General features: G+C 38.0%; 1 protein-coding gene and 1 pseudogene across 8 annotated transcripts in view; both read right to left on the bottom strand.

Moving 5' to 3' along the window:
• The window catches only part of NBEA (neurobeachin), a 636,767-nt gene that overhangs the window by 119,899 nt on the left and 489,943 nt on the right, over nucleotides 1–26,925 (bottom strand). For all 8 annotated transcript variants that reach the window (XM_047756277.1, XM_047756280.1, XM_047756278.1 and 5 more), the window contains 3 exons: nucleotides 8,229–8,346; nucleotides 7,804–7,906; nucleotides 688–803 (listed from right to left, as the gene is read on the bottom strand). In XM_047756277.1, the coding sequence (XP_047612233.1) occupies nucleotides 688–803; nucleotides 7,804–7,906; nucleotides 8,229–8,346 (337 nt within the window). The remainder of the gene's footprint in view (nucleotides 1–687; nucleotides 804–7,803; nucleotides 7,907–8,228; nucleotides 8,347–26,925) is intronic.
• Nucleotides 20,281–20,408, bottom strand: LOC125113660 (uncharacterized; annotated as a pseudogene).

The raw sequence follows: 26,925 nt of genomic DNA, 5'->3' as shown, positions 1-26,925 counted from the left end.
TCTCATAGGTATGTTTAGCCACTGACAACCACTGATTTTGCAGAAAAACAAAGCCACCACCTTCTTTTATAATTTAGGAAAAAAAGAAAGAGATACTTAAATCTCATAGGTATGTTTAGCCACTAACAACCACTGATTTTGCAGAAAAACAAAGCCACCACCTTCTTTTAATTTATAAGCACAATACTGCTGAGGTTGATGGCAGCTACTCATCATTTAGAACTGTAATCTGATTTTATATTTTCATTCAAAGATTTTAAGAAAAAAAGATGCTATAACCCAATCATGCCATAATCCAGGTGACATCTGTACTAGGCAGAATCCTGTTGTTGTTCTCCTGTCTAGCTGCTACTGCTGAGAATGACAAAGTAGTGAAATTACATTTTCCCATTATTATTTCCAGACACTCTCTGGCAATGGTTTGTTGACTCTAATAAACCTTCAGACAAAGCTGTCAGCAAAGGAAATGGCAGAAGGAGAGCAAGGAAAAGCCTCTTCAACAAAGAATGCATCCAAACCTTGGTACTAGCTTGCGTAGTTTCTGATGGCAATTTAATGCGAGTGCTTCAATATTTATTCAATGCTGTATCTAAATTCCAAGGAGAACAATGTCTTCCATCAAGTCACATTACCCATGATTTTGATGAACATAAACATATTAAGAGATTAAAGAATGAGACGTCTTACCTGCTATAGTATTAAGAAACATCAAATATTCGAAGTTTGAGATTTCTCTTCTTTGCCAACGCTGAGTCATGTTGGAAGATTTATAAAGCTGTCGAGGAGTGGCCAGTGATATCCTCCTAGCAATTAAGCAAACCATAACAGTCTCTTTTAACTCATGACTTTTAAAAATCCAATAGCAACTAATACATGGGTTTGATATTATTCAACTTAAAGTAATTTATGGTTTACCTTCTTAAATAAATTATAGAATATATATTAGTTGTAGATATTAGCAATATTTGAAAAATCTATTATTGAGAAGATACATTTAGTTACTCAGGATAAACCAATATGAAAGCACCTACTTGTATAATATGGCTCCAAGTGGGTATTTTATAAGTCAACGAGAACAAAAAAAGTTGAAATTGTAATCAAATTAAGTCAAAGTAGCTTTTAAACCATACTGCAAATCTGTTCCATGCTAAGAAGCTAGGTAAGTAGTCAGGTACCAGCTTGTAAGCATTTGACTTAAACCTCCAGTCATGATGCCATTGGACTTTTAAAATCTGTTTCCATAGAGTATATATATACATGTGCATGGCCGCTAACTGCATAATACATATACCCCTCATGATGTAAAAAACAAACAGCTGGGAACTTTGAAAATGTATGAATTTAGAAGAAGGGACATAGGAGTATCATAAGGGGTAAATCAGAATGATTTGTGTAAACTCTGAAAATTTCAAGGTACAATATGTTTCTCTAAAAGATAATGAAATCTGGATATATCTGTAAAAATACGGTAAGGTTGAGCTTCTTAAACATCACCACTTGAGACAGAGGTTCTAAACTTTTTCAATTTATGTAATCCTTTGGGTCTCAGGAATTTTTTCATGGTGCCCTTAGCCCAAGAGAAATACCGAACAGTTCTGTTTATTAAGTAGTTATGTCTAAATAACTTGATGAATACTTGAGCCTTAACAATTTAGTAGCTGCTTGAGAATACTCATAAATCAAAAGAAAAACAACATTTTATCTCATTCCTAAACATCCACAATAACATACTAAATGTATATATTGCACACCTGTAGGGCACTGCACAGTTTCTGAAACCTGGACTCACACTTGACACCACCACCTTCGTTTCCTGTTGCACATTAGTTTTTATGCAGTCTTTTTTCTTTAACCACAGCAACCCCTAAAAACTAATTTCACAAAGCTAAGACGCCATCAAAAAGAATGTAGTGCTATCAAATGTTGAAACTTAGAACTAACTTGAACTAAGAGAAGAGTTGGTGCCGTGTCTGACAGATGCCGTCGTATTTCCCTAAAACACACAAAATGCCCTAGAGCAGCCCTGAGAGCTCACTGTGCCATCTCAGAGTTCTGTGGTGCTCAGTTTGGGAATCATGGACCTAAGACTATTTCTGTCATATGCTTTTCTTCACATGGGATCTCAAGAGGCATTTAGGAGCTGCTAAGATATATGTAGGTGGAGGAAAAGGCGGGAGGAAGGGAAGAAGAATTGGAAGAAACTCGTTATCTCAAATTCAAATCTGAATTTTAAAAATAATTATGTGTAACTCAATGTTTAAGATAATAACTTAATATTTTGCAGCAGCCAGGTCACTTACTAATATTTTTGAGGAACTTTCCTAGTTACATATATTTGAGAAAATAGACACTACTGACTCCAAAATAACTATATAAGTCTAATGATGCACTTAATTGCAATGGTAATTGCAACACACACACACACACACACACACACACACATCCCACTTCAATTCTGTAATTCTATAATTTCATATTATAGAATTCAGATTCTACAATTTCAATTAATTGGTAATATGATTTTCATAGGGTTACTTAAAGGGCTTCTGCATATTGACACATATAGGTATCAATATTCAACATTTTACCAAGTACTCTGACTTACACATTACTTATGTTATAAACTTAAATCTTAATTCTGACTTTGTGATAGCAACATGCTAAAATAGTCTCTGAATTACCAAAGAACTAATAAATAATAAACTATGTTTAGCCCAATTTTCATTTGCAACTATTATAATCATGTGCTTAGTCCAACCTGCATTGTATTACTATGGCGATCATATTCTTGCTAATCTGACTAAAATTCTTATCTGCAGCATGATTAATCTGATAAAAGCAATTTATATAATAATAAGTTTATTTGCTGACATTTTCAACCTGGACAATTTAAGAAGAAAATTGCTGATCCAGAAACAATTCTGAGCACCAGAAACACTCAAAAACCAAAATCAATCAAATCCTAAGAGCAAATAATAGGATGAATCATGAGAGAAAGTTATCGTGTTATTTATAGGGTATGTAGTAGTGAAGAAAAATAGGGGCATAGGAAATGAATTTAGAAAAGAAGATTCCCCCCCCAAAAAAAAATTAAAAAATAAATTAGGAGCTCCTGTCATGGCACTGTGGAAACAAATCCGACTAGGAACCATGAGGTTATGGGTTCGAACCCTGGCCTTGCTCAGTGGGTTAAGGATCCAGAGTTGACGTGAGCTGTGGTGCAGGTTGCAGACGTGGCTCGGATCTGATGTTACTGTGGCTGTGGTGCAGGTGGGCAGCTGTAGCTCTGATTAGACCCCTAGCCTGGGAACCTCCATATGCTGCAGGTGCAGCCCTAAAAAAAAAAAAGAAGAAGATTATTATTAGCAGTTTACTATTAGTCTCCTGTTTACTGCCCTGTCTTTCCCAATATAAACTCACTGAGAGCAGGAACTGTGTTTTACATACTGTTATCTCCTTAGCATTTAACAATGCTTGACATATGATGGAATCTCAGTAAGTAATAGTGAGTGACTTGAATTATTGGCCATCAACCCTAAAAGAAAAAAAAATGGCTAAAGAGAGATGAAGTTCCAAAAAAAAAAAAATTCAATTATATGAAGAAGAAAAATGGGAAACAGTAAATAGGGCTGTTTCAAAATACCCAAAAATTTAGATATTAGAATGAGGCTAGTTGGTATATATTTGTGCTATATGGCAGGCTGATTTTAGAATTGGGGCATAAGAAGAAGGTAAAATTGTCCTCTGGAATAAAAAGTACTAAGTACCATAACAATTGGTGACCATTTAAGATCATTAACCCTAAGTATGCAACCAGGTTATTCTTAGTTAAGTGAAGAATCTGACTAAACTCAAAATTTATTGATTGTACTGACTGTCTGAATAGAAAATACATTAACCAAACAATGGCAATCAGTACGGAATCTAGAGAATGGGCACCTTTTTGTCAGTATTTTTCTATCATTACACAGAGGTAAAGGTACTATTCTTAGGACCAGTGTGGATCACTTTGATAGATGACACAACGTAGAAATGTAGAGAGTGGGCTATGGTCCTGGGCAAGACAGCGACTTATCTAAACCAAAAATGTCCTAGCTGTGAAATGGGTAAGGATTCCATCAAGAATCTACACTAAGGATGGGGCTGTTTTAAAAATTCAGGGCTGAGGGCCCCTTCTGCCATGGAAGGACACATGGAGAAGATGACCACCCAGGAGCACAGAGGTGGGCTCTCACTGACACCGAGTCTACTGGGGCCGTGACCTTGGGCTGTCTAGTCTCTAGAATTTTGGGAAATAAATGTCTATTGTTTATAAGCCAAAAACAATTGAACAAATAAAGAAGAATTATAGGAAATAATGCTTATAAAGTAACACACAAAGTATAGTTCCTGGCACATGAGATGTGCTCAGCAAATGAGGCCAATGGACATGACCTGAAGGGGCATTTCACTAGATGACACTAGCTTAATGGAAACATTTCTTTTTTTGGCTGTGCCTGCAGCATGTGGAAGTTCCTGGGCCAGGATCGAACCTGCACCATGGCTGTGACCAAAGCCACTGCAGTGCCACTGCTGGATCGTTAACCTACTGCACAATAAGAAAACTCTGGAGATATTCCTTTTGTTCTAATTTTTTTGTTCATTAAGCACAATCTGATTTGGAATGTGATCTTTGGTGGGCTTGCCCAAGAAGTGGCCTAAATAATAAGTGAAGTCAATTTTTTGGTAGTATTCCTGCCTTTGATCACTTCTGTTTGTTTCTAAATCAGTCTCCTATGGGCTTAGGTTAGAGTAAGTTCCCTAGAGTTTGATAAACTCGGTTTTAAACTGACAAAAGTAAAAAAAAAAAAAAATCCAATGTTAAAATAAAAAAAAGCAAAGAAAGGAACCCTGGGTGATTTTACCAAGTTATTCTCAGCTGGAATACCTCTATTTGTAAGAACCAAACATCATCCTTTCCCTTTGACAATTCTGTAAATATAACAGCATCTTATATATCACACACACACACACATTTTGGACATATGTGTGCACATCTATTTGCCTACCCACCTATACCCACCTACTTACCTCCCTATATCCACTTGTGTATGTGTGTCATATATTTGTATGTTCACAGTTCATGAAATGCCTTGACTTTATAATCTCAAAACATTTGCAAAACAACTCTTTGCAAAGATACTGTTCCTATTTTGTAGCAGATGAGAGGGTCATTCCTCTTGCCTGATGCTATTCATTCTTACAAACATATGTATTTAATTCCTACTAAGTATCAGGCTCTATCACTATTACCCAGCCAGAAAGTGGCAAGTCTAAGCCTAGATTCAGTGTTTCCCCTGCCTCCATCTGCTAATTCTAAGGCTGTATAGCACAGGACATACATCAAACTGAACTTAAAGAGTTTTTTATTAAGAAACTAAAAATGTGTTGAGCCTTTGGGGGAAAAGCCAAGAGGGCAACAAAAGAGTGTTTAAGACAGAATTTCCAAAGTTACTAAACATCTATTGTGCTTCTAGTTTTTCCATCAAGACGAATGATCTTCCAAAAATCAAAGAGAGGCCAAATGTAGTTAAAAGGGAAATAATGCTCATAATAGGTAAGGAATGTAGTAAAAAGATTTTCCAATTATTTCAAATGAATTCGGGTCCAGACAAGTCCAAGAGCATTGAGGGAAGTACACTTGTCACTGAGAAAACTCTATTGGTAATCTGTGGTCACTGACAAATATGCCAGGAGGCAGGAGATTATTTTTAAAAAGGAAAAAGTTGGGACCTATTTGTGAGTTCTTAATGTCAGTTCCTGGAAAAATTGCTGAGTTGATGATTAAACAATTTGTAAGTACTTAGGAAAGGAAGTAGTGATTACTATGAGTCAGCTTGGATTCAATAAGAACAAGTCTTGCAAAACTAACCTCATTTCTTTTTTTTTTAAAAAAATAGATTAAATGCATTTTTCTTTTGACCTGTATTTTATATACGCACTTCATTATCAACTAATGTCTTAATTTGATCTTGACATTCACCTAGCAAATACCCTGAACATGTGCATACATGTCAGTGAATTGGTCTTACATTGTAAGCTTAATACGAGAATATAGATAACCTGCAATGCAAGGGAACTCCAGTTGGTTAGCACTTAAAAAGCACCTTTGCAATTAGGCAGTACTGAAGATTAAAAGATTAATAAGACACAGTCCCTGTCTTTTAAGTGTCTGTAGCCTATTTAAGGGAAGATAGAGAAAGATTAGTTTTCCTTTCCATGCGTGCAGTACTCTGCAATAACTCCCAGGGACTTAATGATCTTTGTGGTAGAGACTGCTGCTTATCTGCCCAAAGCCTCTATCTTGTTCCCCCTTAGCAACAGAAAATGGATTTTTTTCCCTGGTGGGAAGTGGCAAGGTATAGTTTTCTTTGAATTCTAGGGGATGGTTTGGCTTCAGTGTTCAGTGATTGTTTTAGAGGCAGGAAGGTGATTCTGTTCTGGCCAAAGGGACCTGAGAGAAAGATGGCGAAAGGCTTCTAAACATATCCCTTCTTAAAACAGAGACGTGCAAGGAGAAATCCTTTGTGTCTTTTTCCTCCTCTGAGGTAGTGTGAAGACGTGGTATCCGAGCAGTAGTGGTTATTTTGTGAACATGAGGGACCGAGACTCCTGACACAGCTGAACTTCTGAGCCAATGCTCCTTAATGCCACATCTTTCATAGAACAAAGCCAAAAACCTCTGTTGTTTAAGCCACTTTTATTTGGGTATTCAGTTACTTGGAGCCCCAAACCGACTAATAGATATTAGTGATACATATTAATTACTGACTATGTTTTCTACTTAGACTAATATTTTTCAATAAAGGAAGCTTTCAAAATAATGCTCTTAAAAATCAAGATTAAAGATTTAGAAAGTGGCTAAAATCAAACCATAATTAATGACTACTAATCTGGATAAACTCCGAGAGCTTTATTACTTTAATGAAGAAACATTTATACATAGCATTTATAAAAACAATTTATATACTCTTATACAACAATTAATCACATGAGGCTTTTGGTATACCTCTTGTAAGATTTTCAGTACAAATGTCTTAATTATCTTCTAGCTCTAATATGCAATCAATATTTTTACTTCTTCACTTATACATGTGTTAAATAAATCTATGCCCCATTCTGCCATTTTTATTTATTTATTTTTCTATGTACAGCATGGTGACCCAGGTACACATACATGTATACATTCTTTTTTCTCCCATTATCATGCTCCATCATAAGTGACTAGACATAGTTCCCAGTGCATTTCAGGATTTTTGATACCAGTCATTAGTGCAAGACGGACCATGGACATGGGAATTTTTGTCTGTTTGTTTGTTTTTGTCTTTTCTAGGGCCGTACTTTCGGCATATGGAGGTTCCCAGGCCAGGGGACCAATCAGAGCTGTAGCTGTTGGCCTTCGCCAGAGCCACAGCAACACGGGATATGAGCCTGGCCTGTGACCTATACCACAGCTCATGGCAACACCGGATCCTTAACCCACTGAGCAGATCCTTAACCCACTGAGCGAGGGCAGGGATCGAACCCGCAACCTCATGGTTCCTAGTCGGATTCATTAACCACTGAGCCACGACGGGAACTCCTATTCTGCCATTTTAAAAACAGCTGTTTTCCCAACCTCCTTCTCCACCAAAAACCTCCAGAGGAAGACAATTCCTTGCTTCCCAAAATAATTACGATGGTATAACCCTATTTAGATTTCTGTCATATTGAGATTGAAAAGTGTTAACAAACCGTAGATAATGCGTAATATGATATAATTACCTGGCTTGTGGCAAACCATAGCTGGTCCCTACTCCAACCCGAGGCAAGCTGTAGACAACTTTTTTTACTGTTGCTTGATCAGGAAAATTAAACATAACTGAAGCTGTGGTAAGAAGAAAAAACATGATTTAGAAAACCACAGGAGAGCTAACCATCAATTTCAGAAATAATTTTCAAGTGCCTTTCCTGATTCATTTGTAAAGGTAATGAATCTCCATGGAAAATCAGCTTTCTGTGTAACTTTATTCATGAGAAATCTAGGATTAATGTTTTCAAACAAATTAATTCTTTTTTATTTTTATTTTAGTGAGGGTATATAAGAGAGACAAATACAACAGAAAAAAATCAAGTCAGTATCACATCATGTAAATGAACAGCATCCAAATATGAGCACATTTTTTCCCAAAACATCTAGGAGGACTTACTTCGGTTTGCCATAAATACTTCCAAAGCAGTGTTTTGTAGAAGATAACGTCTCGAAAACACAGCTCGAATCTCGCTGAACATCCATTTTCCATGAAGCCCCTCAGTGTACGCAAGAACCTAAAATAAAGAGTTTCAAGGGAAGTGTCAGTCAGTTAAATACGTGTCTAAGACTCAGTCTGACAGTATCTTAAACAGTGCTGTATCACAGTCAGTTCATCAGGAATTATTTTCCTGAATTCACGACATAGTAAAATATTATCAATCATTCGATTCTGTATATTCGCAAAATTTCTAACTTTCTAAATTTTCATAGCTTATGAAGAGATAAAGGAGCAGAAAAGTTATATGTTCAAGGTGACCCTATGATTTAGAAAATGTATTCTAACTTTTGGGCTCTGTATACAATGAGTTGGTGCAGGTGACATGACATATACTATTGGTTCTTTTCCAATGTCACTTTTCGTCCATGCTTAAAGGAAGCCCGCTTAGCCCCGAACTGTCCACGTTAATCCCAGCTGATGGGTTATGATGGATCTAACTCAGGGATCAACAAACATTTTTGGTAAAGGGCCAAATACTGAATATTGTAGTTTTTGCAAACCATCTGTCCTCCTCACAGCTATTCGACTTTGCCATTGTGGTGTGAAAGCAGTCACAGAGAATGTACCAATGAATGGACGTGACTATATGCCAGTAAACCTTATTTACAGCAACGGCCTGAATTTGTTCCTGAGGTCAGAGTTTATCTGGCCCATGGTCCAAGCCAATTATTAAAGCTACTCCTCGCTTTTCCCAAATTCTCTTGCAACCCGAGGGGTAAGCACATTTGACCCAGAATTGGCTAATGAGATCAAAACCAATCATTTGAGGATGTTTCAGAAAAGCTGATAAAATGAGTCATATGTAGCTGGCACCCTCCCTTCTCTTCCTCGCTCGAACGGAGATGTAATGCAGAGACTGTAGCAGCAATTATGTAACCATCAGAGGAAGGCCAAGGGAATCTCTGCAAAGTTGGCCCTAATAGTGAGTTACTGGAACGATCTCAGCAACTGTCCACATCTGGACTTTTTGTTCCACAATGCAGATAAATTCGTATTTGATTAAGCCACTGTAGTCAAATCTGCAACAAACACATCCCTCCTGACACAGCACTGCATATTAACAATATGTGAACACATCTTCTATTTGCATTGGTGTTCTCTTATATTTGCTTTGGTGAAAGCAGAATCTAGTTGTTGAGTTTTATGTACACGATACTCCTTAAACTTTGAGAAAAAGTTATGAAGTCCTTTTTTACATTTCCTTTCTCTAGGAACTACACACACACACACACACACACACACATTTACATAACATACACTATAAGATCTATTGTTTTTTATTTTTTGAAAATTCTATTTTCTACTTCCTTAATTCAATTTTTGTTTTCCTCTAGACACTGGAAGGTCTTGGGAGGCAGTAAGACATCTATTTAAATCCTGAAACATTTCGGAGCCAGACTCCTATTTAAATCTTGGCTCTGCTACTTACTAGTTATAGGAACTTAGCAAAATTATTTAACTCGACCTGACTTTTGTCATTTGGAAAACAGTGATAATAATACTTATTATTGCATAATTTAAATGGAGACGATGAATGTAAAGTTCATGGCCTATTATTTAGATTCTGTTTATACGTTTATATGTCCCTGCTGTTAAGTATAAAGTGACAACTGTTTTTCAGTTTCTAAATGCAAAACTTCTTTTTAAACATTTCACAAAAGTATTACAGAGACTTGCCACAATTTATATCACTACATTCTTGCTTGTGTGCAAGAGTTTCGAGATTTGAGTTTCATAGATCAGCATAATTTTTCAAATGGAAAGAGTATTAATACAGGGTTTGTCAGGTAGGAAAATTTGTAAGACAAAATTGAGACAACAAAAACTACCTTTCACTATGACCAGTATTTCACACACACACACACACACACACACACACACACACACACACCTTTCACTATGACCAGTATTTCACACACACACACACACACACACACACACACACACACAAACAGGCCATCTGAAACCCAAAGAGTGAAATGATATCTCTGAAAAAAGGAGAAAACTTCCTATGAAAGCTGTGTTGGCATCCTTATACTAAAACTAGTATGCCAGGAGGATGGATAGAGATTTTTTATATATAAAATCACACACACACACAGAGTAATATTTTTACTTATTTTTCTTCTTGAGAACCGTAATGTAATGAATATTTGACCAAATACTCCTTTCCACTAAGAATGCTATCAGTTTATTTCACTTCTAGCAGGCAAGTGGTTCACAAACACATAAAAGTTGGTGTGACGACTCGAATGCTCCATGCAAAAACTGTCTTACCAGTTAGCAATTCACTCCTTCCCAGCTCCAAATTCACCCTTAGTTGCTTCTCCTGTGAAAATGAATTTGTGCCCTTTATTTTTCCTTTGCTAGCAGGCATGACGTTGAGCTCTATGGGGAAAGGCCCCTGAAGAGACAATGCACAAGAAAGGGGTTTTTCTCCCTCTTTGTGGACTGCTCACCTAGCGGGGTTCTCCGGCCTGGCTCCTGCAGTGTGTGATGGCTGACGGCACCCAGCTAGCAGGGTCTTCTCCAGCACGCATTGCCCTGGGCAGATTTGTAGCAGAGTGCCTCTGCTGAGAACCCTCCCATAAACAGCTTCACCACCTTCCTAGAGGGTGGTTTTCTGGAAAGTTCCAAAAGACAGAGCTCCAGCAAGCTCCCCCAGCAGGGCACCAGGGCGACTTCTGCATCACTCAGGGAGCTATAGTCACGCCTCCCCTCCCCAACCCCAAAAAGGCCTGGGGGCCTCTTCTTGCGTTCAGCGTCAGCTCAAAAGACAGCGGCTGCTCCTCATACATGCTGTTACTATATTCTTCAGAGTTCTTTTTACTTCTTACTAATCATTCCCTTGGTACTCCAATATCCTGTTGCAATTTCTATTGTAAGTATTTGTTCTTATAAATTATAACACTTTCCCTGTTTAAATGGCTATGTGGTATCTTTCTCTTGACTGGATTCTAGCTGCTACATTAACTCCATCAGGTCTCCTACCACAGCTTTCTTAGCTCCAGGCTGGGCCCACGACAGTCCTCGGGGACCCTCAGGAGCAAGAAACAAAGAAACTGGGATAATCAGAGGACCTCAGTAAAGACCGGAAGCAGAGGGTAAAAGGAGAGGGAATAACACTAAAAGAAAGTTATTTTGCTAGTAGCTAATCAACAGCTCAGGAGGCAAATTCTAAAAGACAGATCCAAAGAGGCAGGCTATTCTGAACAAGGACAGCAGCGTCTGTAGGAGCACACAGCCGTTACCATATATATGGGAATATCATATATGGGAAGGTTACCACAGAGTCACCGTGTTGTACTTAGGCTTTTGACATCCTTAAAGGGTCTGATAAGAGACAATGCTCTGAGCTGTTCATAACTCCATTCTAGGAAACCTGAAAGAGTGTAGAGTCCTTTTCTTTCTTCTTTATTTTATTTTATTTTAGGGCCACAGTGGTGGCATGAGGACATTCCCAGGCTAGGGGTCGAATTGGAGCTACAGTTGCTGGCCTGTGCCACAGCCACAGCAGCACTAGATCCAAGCCACGTCTGTAACCTACACCACAACTCATGGCAATGCTGCATCCTTAACCCACTGAGTGAGGCCAGGGACTGAACCCGCATCCTCGTGGATACTAGTCAGGTTCGTGACCAGCTGAGCCACAGTGGGAACTCCCTATTTTATTATTTTTTTTAACAGCAGTCCACCTCCTGCTTTCTCTTCTTGTTTCCTTTCAGATTGATTATCTCTTTTGGAAGGAAACTCTCCTGAAGTTTTTTAACATCTTTTTTCTTTGAGTGCCTTTCCTGGCATGTGCTTTAGAGTTACTGTGTACACTAAGCTCCCATATCTCTTCTACGGTATTGCTTTTTAATTCTGTGCATGGCGCTTATTTATTTTTTTTGTTTGTTCTTTGTCCCACTTGTAACATGAAAATTCCATGAGACCAGGACCCTCATCTAACTTATTTACTGCTCGATATACAGGGCTTAAAACAGTGCCTGGCACATATGTGCTCCATATACATTTGTTTGTTGAATAAATCACGAAGAGAAACAGACAGAGATAATAATTATGGGGAGAGTTACAAAGAGGTCTTACAAAGTATTTGCACTTCTGAGTCCTTTACTGAACTGGAAAAAGCTTTCCAGTTTCGCCTTCAGACTCTTCATGTTTATTATCTTAATGGCAGAGCCCGCCAGAGGTCTCTCCTGACTTTAGATTAAATCAAGATCTAAACAAGCGATCTAAATAGAACAACTGGTTTCTCTTTTCTAGGAGTCTAATTTACACCCGCAAGGAACTCTAAACTGGGTTATAACCCATCCTGAAAGACCCCCGTCCCCCATAAAAAGGCTTCCTCCACTCCAGAGGGCTTACGGAAGGTCTTTCGGCTACAGCATTTTGACTTTATCAGAGTTACGCCTCTCGTTCAAGACGATGGATACTGAGGTGTGTCGTAGAATATTGTTTGGCATCCCTCCTAAGCATCAATTTTACTCTGGTAAGTAATTAAAAGTTTTTGGAGTGATAGTAATACAGATATGATGGAAAATAACATATTTTAAAATGACGAACTGTTGAGATAAACCCCTAGCATTCACACAAATTTTGTGATGGCCGTAGCTGCCTGGGACTATACCCCGAGTCCCCTTTACTCTCCTTTGCTCAGATGCAATGAGAAGGCCCTGAAACTCAGCCGAAGGGTAACCTTGAGACAGCTGACCTGTAAACACCTGGTGGCTCTTAGACGGTAAAGTAGAAGGTTGTGAGACTGGAGGCAGAGTGACCAGTGAGGATACGACTTCAGGCACGTCGTGGGGAGTTTAACCAATTTGGATATGCATCGAAAATGCAAAGGAATATCATTCATAGCTGATTAAATAGTGAGTTTACGTTATGTTTCTATAAAAATCTGGGCAACAAGCCTAGGTCAGAAATATGACCTGATACTATAAAACTGCCTGTATTTTAGTTATACCTCTACCGGTTACATGGTGTTTTATAGGTTTTAGGACCTTCTATAATAACTCTTAAAGCTAGTTTTTCATTATAGTTCAAGATATTTTTCTAAACCATATAAGTACTTTCATCTATACTTGAGGTTTGTGGTTTTGTTTTCTTTCTTAAGTCAACCTTCCCATATCATCTGATTTGTAACTGCCAGTCTCTCCAAGTTAATATCCTCTGAAATCTAACCAACAGACGCTAACTACCTCAATCAGCTACATTTTCAGAAAACTGAATAAACATAATTTCTATTACGTCATATAGGTCATAAAACAAGAATATTCAAGCATTTTGATCACACATTTTCTGGAATTTCTGCGATTTTCTTAAGTGGCCATGAACTGTTTTGCGCTAAGGACTTAATATCCAAAAGAAGTGAAAGGAGAAAGAGTTCATGCTGGCTTCATCCCCTGAGGTCTGCCCCATGGACTTCGGAACTGAAGCACACAGGACACAGTACCAAACAAATGTAACAGAGACCCCTTGTAAACCACCTCACCCAAATGAGTGCCTTACACATACACTGATGATCGTGTTGAAGAATGGAGTTGCCGTGCACTCATGTGTGTCCGACATGCAGATGTTGTCAGAAGCATGGGTATGGCTGTCACATCAGTTTCATCTTTTTTTCCTTTTAAGGCAGCTAATAGCGTGTGACCTAAAATGTACTTGTTTAGCGATAGCGTCGCTGATCTCAAATCATCTGACACATGTATTAAAATGAGTATTTGGATATGAAAGAAACCAAAGTTTGCTTCAAGCTATATTTTCTGTTAAGAATTGATGAAAATGATGGGAAGGGCTGGGGAGACATGCCCTATGCAGTGTTCACGAGGCCCTCATATCCAACAGACATTTGCAGCTTCAACAGTTTAATTAAAGGGCTGTTTATGCAATGGAAAGCTCTAGTCCTGCTACTTTTATAATTCTGTACAAATTATCAATGATTCGGGATGTAACAAGTATATTATGGAAGGAATAGTTCAAGAGGAATTGTGTTTCCATCCACACGTGATTATCTATGTTCTCTCCCCTTCTGTCAGATGAGAGGAGAGGAATTTAAGGCCCAGAAAGAAAGCAGAACCACAAAATGGAAGAAGCCTGGGTCCTGCAATGACCAGGGAAGATCGTTCGGGACCGGTGCTTGCTGTCATGGCACGTGCAGTGAGGATGCAGGAAGCAGCAGAGACAGCAAGATGTTTGGAACTCCCGCCTCCCAGTTCTCACCGCCGTCTTGGTGATGCTATTTCCTCACCAGAGCCATAGGGAACATAAGCTCTAAGAAAAAAATTGTTAGAAGTGTATGGGAAAACAGAAATAGCAACCTCATAGACTAGGCTCTTCTGAGTAATGAGTAACTTTCCAAGAGGTGAAGTCCGGTACACGTACCTTTACAGTAAGTTTCCGGAGCCTTGACTTCTTAACATCTGCCTGCCTGAGAATATACCTGCGAGGGAAATACAGCTTCTTTCCCGTCTCTCTTTTCCCACTGTCCTTCCCCAAGTAAAACAAGGGGAGTGGAGGAAGGTTCTCTATGGTATATGATCTGGGGTATGAGATCTAGTGAGGGGGTGGGAGTCTCACATAAAGGACACTTCAAAATGGACGTGTTGGGAGTTTCTTTCGTGGCAGAGCAGAAGCGAGTCTGACTAGGAGCCATGAGGACACAGGTTCAATCCCCGGCTTCGCTCAGTGGGTTAAGGATCTGGTGGTGCAGTATGCTGTGGTGTAGGTTGCTGCGTTGCTGTGGCTGTGGTATGGGCCAGCAGCTACAGCTCCGATTTGAACCCTAGCCTGGGAACCTCTATATGCCGAGAGTGCAGCCATTAAAAAAAAAAAAAAGGACAAAATGGAAGTGTATGCCCTCAATCACTGGATTAAAAAAAAAATGTTTTGCAAGTCAAATGGTTTCCCAATTCTTTACTTTCAAAGAGTTGAAACTGGATCTAATTGAACTGTCAGTTGAGAGATAATTAAAAATAATTTTTTGGCAGTAGATCACTAGGTGAGTTTTAGCATACCACTTAGAAGTAGTTCAGAAAACTATATGAATATTGCTACAATAACACTTCAACATCTCTATTTATTTATAATTGCGAACAAGACTTTCACACATCTACAAAACAGAAAGTTAGGAGTAGCTTTAATATTGATCCCTGCATTTTTCTAGCAATAAATACTACTTATATGTAGATATACTAACCATTCATCTCGTTAAGATAGCATTTTACTTTTTATGTTTAATAATTATTTTAAAATACTACTTATATGTAGATACACTAACCATTCATCTCATTAAGTAGCATTTTACTTTTTATGTTTAGTAATTATTTTTCAAAGCTGACAATATGATATTTATGTTGTGTGATTACACGCTGATAATATTTATAATAATAATTTGTTCCAGAACAAAAATGTTAAACACCTAGAACTTTATGGTCAGGAATTTCTAATATTAAAATTTTAATTCATGTATATACTTTTTGCAGAATAGTAGAATATCATGATCATTATAAGAGTTTCAAGCATAAAAAAATTTTAAATTAGATAAATTTTGGGGTGGGAATCAAATGGAAATATTAGTTAAAAGAGAAAGCAGAATTACATAAAATGTCCATTTGAAAAAAAGAGATTATTTGTACATTTTAAAATGGATGATGAGAGTAACCAAATCATTATTCATTTGGATATATTTAATTCTGTTGAGCATATGCGAAAAGCATTGCAAGAATTTCATTTTAAAATATCGATATTTAGAACATGCTGGACACTATATCTTTTAAAAATTGTAAACACAGAAAATTTCAAAAGTTAACTTAAACATATTTAATATGTTAAATAGTTTTATAAAAATTATTTTATGGAGTGGATAAAAAAAAAAAGTTAGAGGGATAACGGACCCACCCTGCAAAATAAAGAAAATCTCAAATACCTGATAGAAAAATCTCACTTTAGCCTTTCATCCAATTAATAATGAATACAGTCATCAAAACAAAACTGTCAGGGACAGCACTGTAATCAGTGAAACCTAATATGGGCCAAAAAATGATGACGCCGTCAAATCTTTTCATTAGAATTTACATGGAAGATAATTAATCCCAATGAAAATAAAGAATTTGTGTAATAGAAAATTGACAATGGGAAAAAATGGAAACAGCTTAACTGTGAAGTAAATTAAAATGATCAAGAAACTAAGCTGGCAAAATGAGGGTTTCCAGCAAACACATTGTCAATGAAAATTAAGCAATATATGCTATATTATTATATGTCTGAAGTTACATATTCATAAACACAGCCATGGTCACTATATACAGGTTAAAACTTCAGGGTCAAAATATCCTATAATCAGAGGAAATTTAGGCAGCCCATTTATAAAGTGCTTTTTATTTAACAATCTTGTATTTTGCACTAACTCATCAATTTATGTACCTGTCTCTCCTAGACTTAAAGCCTCCCTATGGTATGCCTCTTTTAGTTACTAGCTGAGAGACCTCAGGCAAGTTAGTTCATTTCAGTTCTTCAGTTTCCTTATCATAAGATGGAGATATACTAATACCGAACGTCATAGGGTGGCTGTGAAACAGAATGAAATACCTCTTCTTAAAAATGCTGATGGCCAATAGGCATATGAAAAAATGTTCAACATCACTAATTATTAGCGAAATACAATCAAAACTACAAAGAGACATCACCTCAAACTAGTCAGAAAGGCCACCATCAAAAAGTCCACAAATAATAAATGCTAGAAAGGCTGTGGAGAAACAAGGAACCCTCCTACACTGTGGGTGGCAATGTAATTTAGAATAGCCACCATGGAGAACAGTACAGCACTTCCTTAAAAAACTAAAAACAGATTTACCAAATGATCCTGCAATCCCGCTCCTGGGCATATATCTGGAGAAAACTATAATTTGAAAAGATACATGCAGTCCAATGCTCACTGCAGCACTATTTACAATAGCCCACACATGGAAGCGACCTAAATGGCTACTGACATAAAGACGATGTGGTACAGTATACAATGGAATACTACTCAGCCATAACTAAGAGTGAAAAGCAACCTAAATGGCCACTGACATAAAGATGATGTGGTACAGGTATACAGTGGAATATTACTCAGCCATAAATAAGAATGCAATAATGCCATTTGCAGCAACATGGATGGACCTAGAGATTATCATCCTAAATGAAGTAAGCCAGATAAAGACAAATATCACGACGTTACTTATATGTGGAATCTAAAAAAAAAAAAAAGCATACAAATGAACTTTTTTCCAAAACAGAAAGAAACTCACAGACGTAGAAAACAAACTTATGGTTAACAAAGAGGAAAGGGGTGGTGGAGGGATAAATTAGGAGGTTGGGATTAACGTATATATACACTATATATAAAACAGAAAAGCAACAAGGGCCTATAGTATAGCACAGGGAACTACACTTGATATTTTGTAACAACCTATATGGGAAGAGAATTTGAAGATATATCTGAATCATTTTGCTCTACACCTGAAACTAACACAAAATCAAATACACTTTAAAAAATGCTCAGTGTATAGCACCTGGCATACAGGAAGTGCTTAACAATTGTTAGCTTCCTTCTCTAATTACCGCCTGCTTTCTTGTGTGCATGTGTATAGCCACACACATATACACACACCGAGCAGATCTCTGTTTTTTTGTTTTGTTTTGTCTTTTGTCTTTTTAGGGATGCACTCGTGGCATGTGGAGGTTCCCAGGCTAGGGTTCTAATCAGAGCTGTAGCCTCCGGCCTACACCAGAGCCACAGCAATGCTGGATCCAAGTCACATCTGTGACCTACACCACAGCTCAAGGTAACACCAGATCCTTAACCCACTGAGCAAGGGCAGGGATCGAACCTGCAACCTCATGGTTCCTAGTCGGATTCGTTTCTGCTACACCGTGACGGGAACTCCAGATCTCTGGTTTTGACCTTCATTAATGTCATTGCCAGCAAGGGACGGAAAACCTGAACCATAGAATACAACCTTTAAAACTAACAGTCACATAATTTAAAAAAATGAAACAAAAACAAAAACAAAAACAAAAAAAAAACTAACAGCGACAGCTATTGTTTCCCTTGGCAGCAGTTTGCATTCTAGTTTTCCAAAATCACAGTACTAATCTAACTAGAATAGCACAACTATTTGAGACATCAGCTTTTGCTACTAAGCTTGTCCTCATGACTTATCAATTTTATTATTTTTTTCAGTGACTTTCACTTAAATATTTATTGATTGAGCACCACAAGCTATGGTGAGTGACAGGCAGAATCCCTGACCTCAGAAAGTTCCCTGTCTGGTAGAGACGCATCAATACTGGGGAAGGCGAGGAAAGCAGGGAAAGAAGAGAGTCCCCAACAGAAGGAACATGTATGGAAGTAAGGCACTTTGGGGGCTAGGTCCAGGCAGTATGGAACACATATTGCAAAGAGGAAAAAGGTGAAAAATAACATTAGAATAATACGAAGTAGGCAGGGAGCCAGGATGTGGGGCTACATCACACAATTTGTGTTTAAGAGTTTGGACTTTTGGTCTGAGACCAATGGAGAGGTGAGATTTGATTAAATATGCACTTCAGAAATCACTGCTCTGACTACAGTGTAGAGGTTGCTTCGCCTGCAGAAGAGTGAAGCTGTTTCCATCATCTGTGCAAATATTATTTTATACTCATTAGTAGAAAAGCATGAATTCTTTCAAAAGAGTATTATTTGTACCTTTGCAATAGTATCTCTCACACTGTGGGAAGTACTTTTAAATTGATCTATTTAATGAAATATATTTCCCCCAACTCTAGTGTTTATGAGGGTACAGGCTAGGTGATATCCTGCTTTGTATTCCTTATAGAACCAGCACATGGAAGGAACTCAATACATTTTTGTTGAATAAAATAGTTAAAAATTTAATTTACAAACAAACTCGGAGATGCAGCTGCAGTCCTCTGTGCCTACTTCATCCTCAAAAGCATGGAAACTCTCAAAATTACAGTAAAACTCTCAAAATTAAAAAATGATATTGGCGAGGTTGCTTCATTTTTGTCTTACTCATGAATGTCCCCATGTGTAAATATTATATAGTTGGCTGTGCTTCCTCATTTTCTCAAATTTGGCATACTCTAAAATCTTGTATTTGTCCCTCTGCTGTTACTTTACAAATGGAAGGGATTGGAAAGAAAGTAATTTCTAGAATTCTAATACTAGAAAATGAATACCAATACTAAATACTAATACTAATATTAATTAAATACTAAATACGAATATGAATGCTAGAAAACTAATACTAGTATTCACTTTCATTTCCACACCAAGCATATTAATCTCTCTTGCATTTATTGACAATTCTTCAAGTATTTATACAGCTCCTGTTTTTAGATTTATGTTCTTCTGTATCAGATCATTTGGGTTTCAGATTAGAGGTTTTCCTTTGAACCAATTTGATAATAGGGGTCTGATTTGTAGATGTTAGAAACTGTCGTATATTAGATTCCAGATATAAGTGATATCATACGGTATTTGTCTTTCTCTTTCTGACTTAACTTCACTCAGTAGGAGCTTGGGGTTAATAAATGCAAACTATTGCCTTTGGAATGGATTAGCAATGAGATCCTGCTGTGCAGCACTGAGAACTATGTCTAGTCACTTATGATGGGGCATGATAATGGGAGAAAAAAGAACGTATACATGTATGTGTAACTGGGTCACCATGCTGTACAGTAGAAAAAAAATTGTATCGGGGAAATAACAATCAATCAATCAATCAATCAATCAATCAATTGTCAGCACAAACTGATTTCTCTTTTTGGAAATATTTCACTGAAATTTTAGGTGTAGTCAGAAATGATACAAGATTATATGGGGGGGGTTGTGATAATAATTGCTGCAACAGTGGCATCGGTCAACTTACAAAGTAGATATAAAGAATTGCTTTCAACTAGAGATCTAATGGTATGGACAGAAATTTTTTAAAACATTAAACATTTTCATTTTCAGATTTTATTTTTAATTAGCAGTAATCATACCTCAGATTAACCTTACTAGCTATGATACTGCTACTGAACAAAGCTCATGTTTTTATTTTAAAATTTAAAACACAATACTGAGAAATGCATAATGAAGAATTTTTTTAAATTTAAGGGAGAAGCTATTTTTCCTCTAGTTAATTATTTATATCATCCTCGAAAAAATTTCATGCATATAAATAATAGTGCACCTTTCAGTTTATATCCATTAGGACTTCAAATACTTAAAAAAAAAACTAGATCCCAACACATCATGAAACTACTAATAGAATTTAAATAGCTATGCACATATGGTACATAGCAGATATTTAAGAAGTTGTTGGAGTTCCCATTGTGGCGCAGTGGAAACGACGAGGTTGCTGCGAGCTGTGGTGTTGGTTGCAGACACGGCTCAGATCTGGCTTTGCTGTGGCTGTGGTGTAGACCGGCAGCTGTAGCTCTGATTGGACCTGGAAACCTCTATGTGCCGTGGGTGCAGCCCTAAAAAGCAAAAAAAAAAAAAAAGTTGTTAATTGCAATTATTACTAGTGGTATAAAATCCCATGTTAGCCACGAGGTGCACTGCGTCCAGCACTGATGTTCTAACCACCTGATCACTTGCAGGTCCCAAACGTGCCATGTTCTGACATGCTTTTGTGCCCCTGCACATGATGTTTCTTCTGCCTCGAAGATCCCTCCCTATTCTGATTTTGGGATTAACTCCTATTAATGACTAAGCTAGAAACGCCTGCTGCTCTGTCTACAAAGCCTCTACCCAACTCTGACAGTCACCAGACCATTGCTATCGTTGTTGGTTTACTTGTTGGCGTCTCTTGCCGACCTGGTGAACCCACCAATAGCAGGAATTCTTAGTGCACCTCCATGTTCTTCAGACAGAGCACAAAGCCCAGCACATAATAGTCACTTAACAGTAGCGCTTATTTATGAACGCCTTTGTTGATCTGTATTAAGTAATATTTATGCACAGAAAAGTTATTAAGTTATATGGCTATATTAATTAAAAGTCGTCATAAAATAGTCCAGGTTGATTCCTAATTCATTGTACAGGACAGGACATGGAAAGTGCCCCCTCCTGTTAAGTTCCTTTTTACCATGTTGATTACCTGACCCCACCACTCTGGCTTTGGTAGACTGAGCCGGGATGGTCACCTGATACAAAGTAGTTATCTAAGCAGAAGAGCCACAACCAGTGGCGGTGGGAACCCTATCCATCACAGCCATGCTATCATGAATGCTGGTTGACTGACCCCACTGGATAATCTTTCTTAGTGATTACAATGTGAGATTTTTGGAGACAACTGTAGCAGAAGGGTTGGAAGAAGCCAAAGGATGGAGAAGACAGTCATCAGAAATCATCAGGCAGTGGGAATTCTGAGGAGGCAGAAGCCAAGATATTAAGAGAGGAGTCCGGTGGTAGATGGAACCCTCTCCTGCTCCAGACACATATGGGTCCACTTTGCTCTCCTGGCTCCGGTCCCACTGGTCTTCCTCCAGTCCCTCGTCCATCCCATGCTATTTGCTGTCACAGGGCCAATGCACATATTCTTCCCTCTCTGGAAATTTCTTCCCTCCCCTATTTGCCTACTTCACTTCTACTCATCCTTGAGCTCTCTTTACTTCCTACTTTCTCAACTGGCCTCTCTTGCCAGGTAAAATCGCCCCATCACACACTCTCATAGCACCATGCATGAGAGAGGTTCTCTTAGGAGTACTTAACACATTTGTAACTTTGTAAACTTATTGTGTCATTTACTTATTTAATAGCCACATCTGCAGCATATGGAAGTTCCCAGGCTACGGGCAGAATTGGAGCTGCACCTGTGAACTTGTGGCAATGCCGGATCCTTAACCAACTGAGCAAAGCCAGGGATTGAACCCACATTCTGACAAACACTATGTTGGGTAGTTAACCCACTGAGCCACAACGGGAACTCTATTTATGTAATTTATTAGTGTGATCTCCCCCATTCTTTGACCATTTGGTTCTGCTCTTTACTGTGTCTCTATTGCTTGGCACAGTGTCCAGAACATTGTAGAAACTCAGTAAATACTCGGCTGAGTGATTAAATTAAAGGTGTTTTGTATCAGTCACTCTGTAGTAGCAACAATACAAAGACAGAGAGAGCAACTGGCACTATAATGTCAATGGTGGCTATGACTGAAGGGACATTGGGAAGACTGGGCCATTGGAGCTTAGATGAAATTCCAGTTTTTCAGAAGCCCTGATAAGAATTTCTCACTCGTACTTTTCTATATTTTCCTACCATAAACGCTGTGTAGACACTACTGCTCACCCACTCAGAATCTACTGCTTCCCCTCCGCCTTCCCGATTAAGAGAATCTGGACTGTGTCCAGTTACTGACCTTACACGTACATGCACTGCTAAGTCAAGGCACACTGATCCAATGGCCAGTCTCAGAAGCAGATCAGGTTTGGAAAAGTGTCTCCATTCTTGAGAGGGCACCAATGGAAGAGATGCTCCCTTCTTCCTCTGGACATTCCTGAGCTAACGCTGATTTGGGGGAGTGATGAAGCTACACTGCTGTGGTGTGAGAACGAGTACTCTCTGCAAGGGTGATAGAGTGGAGGTAGGCAATGACTTGGGTTCCTGAAAACATCTAGATGTAGCTAAGAGACTGATGCAATTCAGGACTTAACCCTGAGAGAGTTAAGAGAGAGTTAGGGCAGATATAATCCAGGACTCCCTATTTTATGACACATATGCATGCACATATACATACACACTACACACATATATACATGTAAAGCCATTTGAGTCAGACCACCTATTACTTACAATTCAAAGTTTTCTGATGCAAATTCTTACTATTTGATGTAATTTTCATATCTCTGTTACTTGAAGGAAAAAGCCTGTCTAGCACACAAATATACTCCCTCCTCCCCTCATCAAAAAAATAGGAACTCTATACTATCTGCTCATGTTTCTGCAAACCTAAACTAAAACTGAATTAAAAAAAAATCTATCAAAAAATTTAAAAATATGCAGACCTTAAACCTTTTTATACTGTGTTTATTCTAGAAGAGCTTCCCATCTTGTCTGCCTGATGAAGTCCTACTATGTATTAAAAACTTACTGCTCCAAAAACGTTTCCTCAAAAGATGCTCACCATTTATCAAGTATCTGCCAGGCAGAAGCCAGGCTCCTCAGGAGCTAGAAAGACAGTATGAATGTGAATCATTTTTCAAATTTTGATAACTTTTATTTTTTTGGTGAAAAGTAGTCATTGAAAGCTATTTTCATGCAATACCTGTTCAGTTTCCAAAATGTGTTTTAACTTGAAAACCTGAGTATTCCCAGGCACTCACAGGTGCATCCTTGGAGTTCATAAGAATTTGTTTTCCTTTGTCTTAAAGTAAGAGCTCTTCTCGAATTACTGCCTCCCAAAGAGCGGCCATGGAATGAAATCCAATCTTCATGCAGGGAATTTGCACTCGGCAAGTTTTTTAGATTGGGTCTTATTTTAATGTGCATTTGCACACCACAGACTGAGTGTTATCCTTGACACATTTCTTCATACTACCAGCATGTACCAATAAGTTCAATGAGCATGCACTTCACTGACTCTCAGTTTGGTAGACTATGTCTTTTTTTTTAATATATCTGTATGCCATGCTGGAGTAGAAAGAACTCGGGCTTTAGCAAATGACAGACAGACGGAAGTCTGACTCGACCACTTCTGTGTGACTTGGGAACATTTCCTAACGTAACTGGATACAGTTTGCACTTCCATGAAATGAGAATGATCATATCCACTGATATGGCTGCTGCACTTAATGAAGTAATATATAAAGCACAAAGATAATACTTCATAAGTGTGTTGAACAAATGAACGCACAGCCTTCCCACCAGGACTCTAGTGGAACCAGGACTCTGCCACAGGCAGGAGTGACAAGAGCAGACCCCTCTGTGGTCTCAGCCCAGATCCTTTTCCAGTGTGCATTGCTTTCTGATCCAAACTCCGCTTCTGCAGCTCACTTTGGCTCAAGTGTCTGGTTATTTGCAAGACTTTGTTCTTATATACCAATCTCTTGGTAGCTTTGAGTGTTCTGTCTGCTGTGTTTGAAGTTTAATCTTTAAAAAAGAAACTCTTACTGCTTCATTTAGAGACAATTCAGCTACTGAATTCTCTGTGTTATTTTTACTTCTACTCCCAAATTTCTATATTAGAGAATAACTAAAGGTTCTTCAACAAATGACTCAGTGTGAAAGTAAACAACTCAGTAAACACTCCTTGCTTATAAATGAACGTCTTCCACAAATTGCTGTAATTGCGGGTAAAAAGAGATTTCAGAGACTTCCCAACTTGCTTTGGCAATGAAAGCAGTATTTCCAGGATCAGGTATCTCAAAAAGACTCTTATACATCGCTAATGCCCCATGACTACTTTCTTTCTTCTGTTTACTTTGTATTCCTTGTTCAGAAAGTTGTCAATTTGCAGCAAAATTTGCTGAGAATTTACCATTTATCTGTTTGGCCTGAGCATTATGATCAAATACTCTGTCTCCAGGCAAAGATTGTTAGCATCACATATCATTTGTTCACCAAACAAAAATTTTGCACCTGCCAGGTTCCAGAGATTGTGCTAGGTGATGAGAATACATTGGTGAATAAGACAAGGATAGTCTTTTCTGAGGCTTATACTTTCTATTTACGCCTTTACTTATAATTGGTTGATGTATTGATATAATAATTCTATTTTACTGGCATACTGAGAAAAATTAAATGGGTAATATTGTATTAACAAGTGTCTCCGCTCTAGGTACCAGAGGCCACCTTTCTAGAGGCAAGAGGCTGCCCACAGTGTTCCCTGAAGAAAGGATTAACTGAGACACTGAGTTCAAACTTAGCCCTCAGCGAATGGTAGCTCTGCTGACGACTGCGATGCCACTGCAACCACTGAAGGGAGTGTAATGATATGACTAAATCCTTCACTCTGGAAGCAGTGAGGGGAAGGCTTGTAAACTGGAAATCTGCATTGTGCCAGCAGGAAACGAAGGAAGTCAAAACTAAGACGGCTGCTGAAGGTAGGAAGAGAAAGGGAAAGCGTACAAGGATATTTATGAGACAGAATTAATAGGATTTGAATGTTTTTATTTTCTGTGGAGGTAAAGAAATGAAAGGGATTAAGGGTGCTGTAGGAGTTTCTGGCTCCAGTGACTCGGTGACTGGTGCTCCCACCAGATTTTGGGTTTAGGGTTACTGACAGGCAATGAGCATTGTGAAAAAGATTAGAGATGCAGTCCAGACCTCAGATATGACAATCACTCTGCTCATTTCACCCAGATAAACATAAACGTGTGCAAAGAAAATGTGTTCACCACAAAAAAACAATTAACCTGTCCACACTTGGCTACGTGAAAGGAATGATAACCAGTGCATAAAATATTAAAAAATTAAAGCATCTAATTTGTCATTAAAGTATTGCTCTCCACTAATAACATAAATAAACCAAGTAATATTATTTCTCCAGATATGGAGGTTACTTCTAACTCTCAGTCTTAACTCCATACTAACAGTGAATGTTTCTCGTCGTGCTCACCTTAGGGTCTGGCACACAGGAGTGAGTGCGGCTCCAAGGAGTTCCCTCATGTGTCTCTCCAGAGTTCATGTTTTAGTAAATAAATAAACAAGTATGCTAGACTCATTCCCATAACAAACTAATTTATAAAGAAGGCAGCTCTCGTGGTATAGAATTCTAAATGCTAAATATAATATGAAGTGTGATCATATTTAGCTAATTATACGTGATGTCATGCAGTGAACAATTTTTCTTTCAATGCCAGGACGGAAAGGTTCTTATTAGGTGGGTAGGGAAACTAAAAAGATTCTTACCGTCCTAACTAATGCCACTAAGATTTGGGTAGGGGCATTCCACAGAGGAAAAACACATTCATCTAGATGAGAAGTAGAGAGAAAATGAAATATACACGTATCTATATAATTTTTATGATATATGTATGATATCTCATACACGAAAATAGATACATGAGACAAACTGTACCACTTATCAATATTCTCCTCCTGGTGACCTTGTGATACGGTAAAATTCCGCTTAAAAAAAGTCAAATATATAAGTCACAGAAAACAGTACAAATGTCTCTTTTTTGACCGAAACCACGAATAACCTCACCTAGAAGAGAATTAAAACTATGTGGAGATACTGTTTTTATCTACAATATTGACATAAATCCAAAAGGTTAATAAAAGAGGCAAACACTAGATTGCTGGTGGAAGTGCAGCTTAGCATAATTTATATCAAGGAAAATGTGTCATTACTTATCAAAAATTTCAAATATATATCCCCCTTGACACAGCAATTTCATTTTTAGGAGTTTGTCCTGTGGATATACTCCCATGAAAGCAAGATGAAGTAGAAGTGATTTGCAGAACTGTTTATAAAAAAAAAAAAAAAAAAAGAATGGAGGGAAATGCCCACCAATGGGAGGGAGGAGGAAGGCACTGATTCAGTAAGGTCATTAAAGCATGGAGTAAGCTGACATTATTTGGGATGCCTTTTCAAAGAAAAAGAACACAAAGTT

This window comes from Phacochoerus africanus, chromosome 13, assembly GCF_016906955.1.
Source record: "Phacochoerus africanus isolate WHEZ1 chromosome 13, ROS_Pafr_v1, whole genome shotgun sequence".
Classification (NCBI taxonomy): domain Eukaryota; kingdom Metazoa; phylum Chordata; class Mammalia; order Artiodactyla; family Suidae; genus Phacochoerus; species Phacochoerus africanus.
This window is presented reverse-complemented; position numbering and strand designations above follow the sequence as displayed.